Raw genomic sequence first — 8,719 nt, forward strand, 5'->3', positions numbered from 1 at the left:
ACAGGGGGGAGGGATAGACTTCAATCACAGATCACATTCCAGTATGCACTGTTTTAAAGTAAAAAACTTTTTTTTTTGGTTTCATTCATTGTAACACCGCTGGAAGAAGAGATCACTGTATCTCGAAAGCTCGCACAAATAAAAGCATTTCGTTAGCCACAGAACAGTATCATCTATTCATTTTTGATTATTAAAGCTTGACTAACACGGTACATATATACACACACACACACACACACGTATGTATGTTGTAGTGTGATGCCTTAAAGCCCATATATGTCTTTTGGAATCCCTTATTTTCTTTTGTAATTGAGTCTCCTAATCCGTACAGAGAAGCCCGAGGGTGCAAAAAGGAATAGACCTTTTCTTCAGTTATTGCTCTGCCTTACGATTAAAAAAAAGCATTTCATTTTTTTAAGATAATTTAAAAAGTGAACAAAAAGGAAAGTAACACATATTTTATCCTATCCTAGCACATATCCTATGTGCTCACAAAACAGTTGGTGTGGTGGATTGATGTGGTTCTCAACCTTGTCAATCACCGACATTCAAGCTTTTATATACACGTTAAGTTTATTCACTGTGCAGCAAGGGTTTAAAAACACTATCCAGATAATTTATAGAAATGTTAATAGTTATTGCTAAAATAACCCATTTCAAATGCCCACAGGAAGAACCAGTGATAGGGATTACATGGCTCTGTACAAAGCGTTCTTTGCAGCGTCACATGCATAGCCGCCTTCTGAATGTCATTCCACAGAACAACCGGGAGCTCGGGCTGAGAAGCATCTTACCTCCACTGGTGCTGGAGGATGGGTCGACAGCTAGAACTGCCACTTTATGTCCCTCTTCTGTAAGCATTTTCCCAAAGCATTCGATAAATGTTGACTTTCCAGCACCAGGAGGACCTGACAGACCTGTGTCATGAATGGAGAAAAATACAAACAATGTAAATGGCATAAACGCTCAGCACGTCGCCTAAAAATCATGACACACACATGGGAAGATGGACCTCACTTGCCTTGTACAGTCATTTGGCGCTTCTTAAGGCTGTCCTAATAACTCTGCTAGGACAATAAATGTATCCTAAGCAACAACGAACAAACGCTACAAGGTAAAGCCCCAAACTCATTATTAACATTAACTGCCTAACAACTAGACCAGGGGTGGCCAACTCCAGTCCTCAAGGGCAACCAATAGGTCAGGTTTTCACGATATCCCTGCCTCAGCACGGGTAGGTCAGAAAGACTGAGTCACCTGTGCTGAAACAGGGATATCCCTAATACTTGGCCTGTTGAGGACTGGAGTTGCCCACTGAACTAGTACATCATCAGCTCACTCCCCTACTAAAAATATTCCAAAAGGAAATGTGAAAATATATATGTTCCAGTTAATAGTCCGGCAAGCGGAAACCATCTTACAGAGCAACAAACGTTTTACAAAAAGGGCTCTCAGTGCAGTCACTCAGCTCCCATGTCCATACAAGCCCTGGGTGCTTACGCGAGAAAAGCCCAACATGCAGAATGGCTGATTAGCAGATTTACAATACACACATTCATTACAAGTACAAAAAAAAATAAAGAACTGACCCACTCTAAATGCTAGCGGTTTTCCATTATTTACGCGCTCCCGTTCTCGGTGGTGAGATAGTACCTTCTGAAGCAGCACCTGAGCTATCTCCCTCTTCCTGACATGGGTGGATTCTATCAGAGTGATGGCTTCTGCCAAGCAAGCTCGATGCCCGCTTATTAAACCTCTGTAAATGTGTGTCAACCGTCTTTGTTCCCTTGCAGTGAGACCTTCGGCGTCTTGCTGTGACACAGCGGATATGCATAGCTTTCTCATGGGAACAGTGCTGAATGAGTACGTCCCAGACACACCCAATTTGGACACAGTACTACGGCATTGTGTCGTCATCAAAAATGCAGCATTGCTACGCCAATGATGAGAAAAAGGCGATAGTAAATTCCTAAGGAGGCATGGAGTAAATCCCTGCATTGCAGATGCCCGTTCTGCACCTGGCAGATGAAGTAGAAGGGCAGAGGAGTCTTGGTGATGAACCTGTCAAAAGAAGACAAGATGACATTTAGGTTCTGATAGGAGCGTCTAAAGAACAAAGAACATGTGAGTGGTAGTGGAGTGGCACCTCTAACAGTCACAAGTCAAAATGCTCTAGTTGTATTTAGAATAGGGTGAACTGACTGACGTTCAGACCGCAAACTTTTGTCAGTCTTCACGGACCCATAAAATGCACATTTTTTTGCGTACAAATCAGTAATTTTTGTATTCATTTCAGGAATTATTTTGTTCGGTTTGGTGCACAAAAATATGTAAAAAAATAAAATAGCAGAATCCCCCCCCCCTCCCGAACTCAGATGTGTACGTGAGGATTTGCACAATGTTTACAACAAAATCACCTATCTTTAGTTATTTTGCAAAAGGCCATTTGTACTTATCTGTTGCAAACCTTCCAACATGTGGCACGTGAAAACAGGTCACCCTGTGCACGATCACTGCTGGATGAAGCTACTTTCAAGACTGTAAATTTCCTGTGACAAAAAATATTTATCACATCTAACTCTTGTTTTATCTATGGTAAGTACACCATCAATCTCTCTCAAGGTTTCTGAGCCTCAACCAACAGAAGCAGATTAATAGAAATGACACAAGAATGAAGTCGTTTGTAAATCCGTTTTGACAGTTGAAGTGTTTAACTTATTTCACACATCACATTTGTACAACAACATAATATGCAGCATAATATGCAGCATACAAATCTGGCATAATTATAAATTATTAAGATTATACTGGATGGATCCAACCAGCAAATGGTTTAAAACGGTGCAATTCTTGATCATGTATTTTTTTGTTTGTTTTTTTAAACATGTCACTTGTCAGTGTAAATATTTGTGTGCACAATATCATGGGGCTCAAGTTCAGTGGTTCCTTTGGATATATAGATGGTTGGTAAGACCATCCGATGCTGAATTCTTTTAGTCAGTGCAATATAGGATTTCTTACAGGATATCTCGTTTACAGACATTTCAATCCGGTCCTGGTCTTCCAGCACCCATACTGGTGCCTTATAGCACTAAAAAAAACAATATGTATGAATGGAAAATGTTGACTTGGAAAACCAGGACTGAACACAAACCTCATAATGGCATGAGATTAGTAATAGTGTGGTTGCACCAGACGGAAAGGCTTTAAAAATTGCAGCCAGTGTGGCCTCTGGATCTCAATCCAATCATATCTGCCATACAAGAAAACAAAAACTTTACTTGGAGTCTCACTCCTCTGTGGTTACGGTGATTACATCACTTTACTCATTATGTTGTCACCAGCCATTTCCAGATGTCACCTTTATACATGCTAAAATCAGCAATTCAGTCTACTCGACCGCCGGGAACCCCTCGTTTCCAGAAATATTACTTATTTGTGCCGGTTTTGACACAAGAAAATGACAAATATTGTGGCAGACTACAAACATGGGCACGGAGATCGCCAATCGAAAGGTGCAACATGACTGCGAGCAAGTCCTGACCCCGGCAGCCATATAGTTTCCCCAGATTTTCCCTGGTAGAGCCCGTGGCATCAGAAACCTCAAACATCGGGGGACGATCGATGAGCTCCGGGGGTGACCCTCTAGTTCAAGCAAATTTTTTTTTTTTAAAGTATGTTTAGTTGGGATTGTTGCTTTAAATCTGCAAGCCAAGGACATGCAATCTTGGTTTGTTATGGCGAATGTTCTCCTAGTACAAGTCACCCACAGAGCTATATCCCAGAATGAACAAGACTTATTTCACACATCGAGTGACAGGGGTGGACAATCATCTAAACCATGTAGGAGCCAGATGGAATTTTTAGGCGTCAGTTTGGTAAAGAGGGGGTGAGGAGTGATTGATAGCGGTCATGGCACTCAACCCCCCCCCCTGTCTCAGCAGGGTCTGTGTGTGTGTGTGTGTGTGTCTGTGACAAACGCACACAAACGCCTTCCCTTACCCCATCCACACTTTGCACCAGTATTGGTGCGCCTCACTCCCCCCGCCAGACTAAGAGACACATTACCGGTCAATCCACACCATGGCCGGCATCAGCACTCAAGCATTATTGAGAGTGCTGTTGCCTATCGTGGAGGCGACAGTCTGCGCCAGGATAGAAAATGTAACCACCGTGGATTTTTCCATCCCTGGAGCATACAATTCTGGCACAATAATAAATTAAAAAGATCATAGATGGATCAAACCAACAAATGGTTTAAAGGTGCAATCCTTGATCATGTATTTTTTTTTTTTTTTTTTTTTTAAACAGGTCACTTGTCAGTAAACATTTGTATGCCCAATACCACGGGGCTTGAGTTCAGTCCTCGAGGTTCACCAACAGGTCAGGTTTACAAGGCAATACACACCTAAGCAAATCATAGTGATCATTAAGACTAGGCCGCTGGGTTCATTGATTTAGTATGCGTTAGAAATCTGAAAAAGGGATCACACTCTGCACTATACAGTGATTCAAAACGCTCTTTATTTAGGATGTAACACCCAAGGCATATCTGCTTGTCACTTTTAGATCATAAGGGACTATAATGATTTTCCATCTAAATATCCAATGCATATAAAATGTGTGCCACACAGAAATAAAAATAAATAAATAAATAAAAAATTGGGGTACTATTTTAGAGAATAGTTTGATTTAAAAGCAGATCATGTTTGCTCTTTCAAAGTTCACTTTGCAGTTGCACCCCCAATCTTATTTGAGCACTCCGTTCTATACTCAAATGTGCCATGTGTTACATCCGTGCCATAAATAACTATATAATGAACCAGTGGGCACAGTGGTTTCAAAAAGTACCTGCTTTTCAACGTTTATTAAATATTGGGCGTGCATTCTAGAAAAATCTAAGCAATATGTATGCTGTTTAACGATGTTTTGTAAAATTAATCACCTTTTTGTCTGTAAAGAGAAAGTGGAATTGTACATTTGTAAATAAAGCAGTGATAATCTGGGTGTGAATATAAGAAAGTAGTGGTCGTAACAACACTTTGATCACTGTAATTAACTCAAAAACTTTGAGACTGAAAGGTTGTCCCTACGGCAGCCACAGATCTTTGGAACATGATTAAGGGCTGTTATATAGTGCCGGGCGGAATTTTAGTTGGCGGACGTCAGTCAGCCTTTCTATAATGGCGCAGCGCCCGGCAGGGAGCGGGGAGCCGACAGACAGCGGCGAAGACGGGGAAAAGATGATTTTGCGCCGCTACCGGCGCTCAAATGTATGTATGTGTGTATGTATGTGGGTGTGGGTGTGTGCGCGCGCGCATGGGCCAATGATTGTACAATTAAAATAAAAAAATATTTATTAAACTTTTTTTTTCCCTTTAAAAAATTTTTTTATCTTATTTAGGTCTTATTTCACTCACACAACCCATGCGCGCGCGCGCACACACACACACACACACACACACACACACACACACACACACACACACACACACACACACACACACACACACACACACACACACACACACACACACACACACACTGCAGCTCCCGGCTCTATAACAGGGAAAAGCATGCGGCGCGTGCACGCGCGTTCGCAAATGCGCGCACGGCTGCAACATGTATAGAACGGCCCTAAGGCTGGGGCTGAGCGAACAGACTGCCTTAAGGCAGTGTTCGCATCCATGCGGTGTGCGGACGCAGGCGGGGGCGCGTGTTGCGCAAGAAATCAGTTCAAACTGATATCTTGGCGCGACAGGCCAGTCACATGAGCGGTTCGCGAACCTGCTCCCTGACGCCCCTAGACACGCCCAGTCCACCATGGCCAGGTAAGCGCCCGCTCACCAGCCTCCGCGCGCCTACACACGGGCAAAGGCACCACGGCCCCAGCCTAAGACCTCACATTTTGAAATGTGATGGTTTACGGTTTCAATAAGGAGAGTGTACTGTATACAGAATACAAAATGTTCTGAAAAAGTGACACGCCAAGGAACAGTGCGTGAGTGAGTGCTGCTCCCTTATCAAGTGCCAGCAGGCCCCCAGTCTCCAGGGTCCCACAGATCCCCATGTATATTCATTCCCCCCGCCCCCTTTCTACCTTGCTCAGTGCCGGGCGCCTGTAGAACGCAATGACAGGTCACAATGACCCTTCTACCTGGCTCTGTGACGTCATGGAGCTCTAGCGCCGGCAAATCAAACCTTCGCATTCCCGCCACGTGTCACTCCTGTGTCGCATCAACGCGAGAGCAGAGGTTATTGTGCAAACGTATGGGGAGGGGCGTTCGGCTAGTGGCGGACATATTTGAAGGGGGCAAAAATAAGAGCGCAGAAAAAAAAAATATTACGTAAATAGCGGTGACACGTTGAAAAAAAACAAAAAAAAAAACAAAAGGGGAGTTGCAGTGCATCTTTCTGGCTTCACGCTGAACGTAACTATGCTCCGCCGTAACTTGCCCGAGTGAAAGATGGCTGCTGAATGCTACTACGCGCATTAAAGCAGGGACGTAAATAACACCTATCGGAGCGGAGAGGACGGGCTGCCAGTCACGTGACCGGGGTGGTATGCAGACGGGAACATCGCAAACGTCTGTGACGTTTCCTTCAGACACACAAGCTTCTGACTGCAGTGTAGCTGAGGGTGTGTTTGTCACCTCTAGTTTCCTTATTCCTCAAACCTGCCCTGTAATGTATGGAGTTTGTAAATCCGTTTTGACAGTTGAAGTGTGTGTATGTGGATAGATAGATATATAGAGAGAGCACTTCACAGCAGTAATACATGTGACATAATATAAATAAGGGTGCGCTTATAGTGCCGGCGACAGCAACCCGACATCGTGTCAAAACAAATGCATTGCTGCCGTCGCATACGCTTATAGTAAGCGCGACGGCTTGGTCGCGATCGCTGGAAGTCATCTCAATTTGATTTTTCCAGCAACCGTAGCCTGACGTCATTGTTGCCTGCACTATAAGTGTAGCCTTACCCTCCACCTATGTCTGTGCCCATACACTGCGCCATTCTTTATGTAGCGCACTTTCCCCCACCCCCCGGGAGATGGGTGGCTATAGTGTATGGGTGTGGTGCAATACCTGATGGTTCCCTGGAGATCTGAGCCTCCACTGCCGGGAACCTGGGGTGCACCTGAGTGGTGCTCGGTAGCACCTCCACCTGTACGGGATTCTAGCGTTTAGAATTCCCCCGTTACAGGACACATAAAGAATACATACTTGGTAAAGCAGAACAGTTTTACTATATGCTGCTAATAGTTACAGCCTACCCACCAGGCCCTGCACGGCCGTACCTTCCAATACTTTGCCCCCTCTCAAGGGAGTCACCGCACGAGGCCCATGGGCACCCAATCAACCCGGTGTCCACAAGGTCAATCCCCCCCACCCAATATGTGTTACAGCGCTACCCACTAAAGTGTTGTTGGTGCACGTGAGGAGTTGGGTAACCGGCCGGGTGTGTCCACATCCGGGCGCGCAGATGCCGATGATGGGATCCACGGATCCATTGCTGTAACCCGTGAAGCGTCCGCCTCTATGTTGGGTGGGTCCCTCGTGGATGGAACCACCGTATGCAATGTCTCTTTGTTGCAGGTGTCTGGTCCCAGGTCACCTGATGCCAGGATGCAGCCGCGTCCTGGCTGTGTCTCTCACTCTGGTACTACAGGGGCAGTGTCCCTATCTATGGGCCTGTCCCTGCAACAACACAAGCTGAGGGGAATCTGGGCCTAACGGGGTATCTGGTCTAATGCAGGCACCTGAACACGTAACCTACCCCTTCCTTGTCCCAGCTCTGACTGGCGTGGATTGCAGCGCGCCAAAAGTATCTATCTTGTTCAGGGACAATGCTGCATCCCTATTGGTTGTTCTGGCTCATCTGATCCTGCATCCCCGGTGGCTGTTGTGGGTTGTAGTTCCCTTTGGAGCCTTCCCTGCATTAGCTGCCGCTTGCGCTACTTCCTGCGCATGCGTGCGCTCCCTTCTAATGGCCGCCGTTACTTGGGCCATACTGCGCATGCGCACACACCCTAAAGATGGCGGTTCCCTTTAACGGGAGCCGTCGGACTCATCGCCAGCTCACACCTCCCCACATGCTGCCTGCTGTAGCGGACGTAAGGGGGGCACAGGAGGAACTCCGCTATATTTATACAGTAGGGCCCTGGGTTCCGCTAATATGGCGGTTTTATAAATAAATGTTTCCTGACTTCACCCATGTATTTTCTATTAGCAAACACAAGATTGATTTAATCAGGCTGCTGCCTACCACACACACTGCTTGGTGTGCTCTCCCCAGCGTCTGTTACCCACCCCTCCCCCAGCGCGCCAGGTTACGTCATGCAGCCCAATTTCTCCCCCTCGGTTTTCACCCAATCCCTTCTCGGCTTCTGCGAATGCTGCTTTGAAGGACGGGATGTCGCAGGTGAATATAGCATGTGTGCACTCTGCACAAAAAAAATCCTATGTTCCGCTTTTCGGCGGGGGTCTGGAACCTAACCCGCCGCATGAGTGGGGCCCTACTGTACACCTCTTTCCCACAACTTCTTTATCCCTCAATAAAAAGCACCCCCATAAATCCTCTTCACACCCTCTCTCATCTACTGCTTCCTGCTGCTGGGGATATCTCTCCTAATACTGGACCTAGCCATATACACACCTCTCACCCACACCTCCCTCCACCACTTCCCCTTCTAATGGTGTTAACCTATCTGATTTA

The 8,719-nt window shown here is 45.7% G+C and overlaps 1 protein-coding gene across 3 annotated transcripts in view; it reads right to left on the bottom strand.

The window, feature by feature from the left end:
* MMAA (metabolism of cobalamin associated A) overlaps positions 1 to 6,364 on the bottom strand; it is a 32,847-nt gene extending 26,483 nt beyond the window's left edge. Inside the window, exons 1-3 of one of the 3 annotated variants that reach the window (XM_075614162.1) lie at positions 6,101 to 6,363; positions 1,654 to 2,061; positions 795 to 917 (exon numbers count right to left, since the gene is read on the bottom strand). In XM_075614162.1, the coding sequence (XP_075470277.1) occupies positions 795 to 917; positions 1,654 to 1,834 (304 nt within the window). In that variant the 5' untranslated portion in view covers positions 1,835 to 2,061; positions 6,101 to 6,363. Of the gene's footprint in view, positions 1 to 794; positions 918 to 1,589; positions 2,062 to 6,100 lie in introns of all 3 variants that reach the window. The other 2 variants (XM_075614143.1, XM_075614153.1) reach the window with 2 other exon arrangements.
* Between the last annotated feature and the right edge of the window lie 2,355 nt (positions 6,365 to 8,719).

Source organism: Ascaphus truei, chromosome 1 (genome assembly GCF_040206685.1).
Source record: "Ascaphus truei isolate aAscTru1 chromosome 1, aAscTru1.hap1, whole genome shotgun sequence".
NCBI classification, from domain to species: Eukaryota; Metazoa; Chordata; class Amphibia; order Anura; family Ascaphidae; genus Ascaphus; species Ascaphus truei.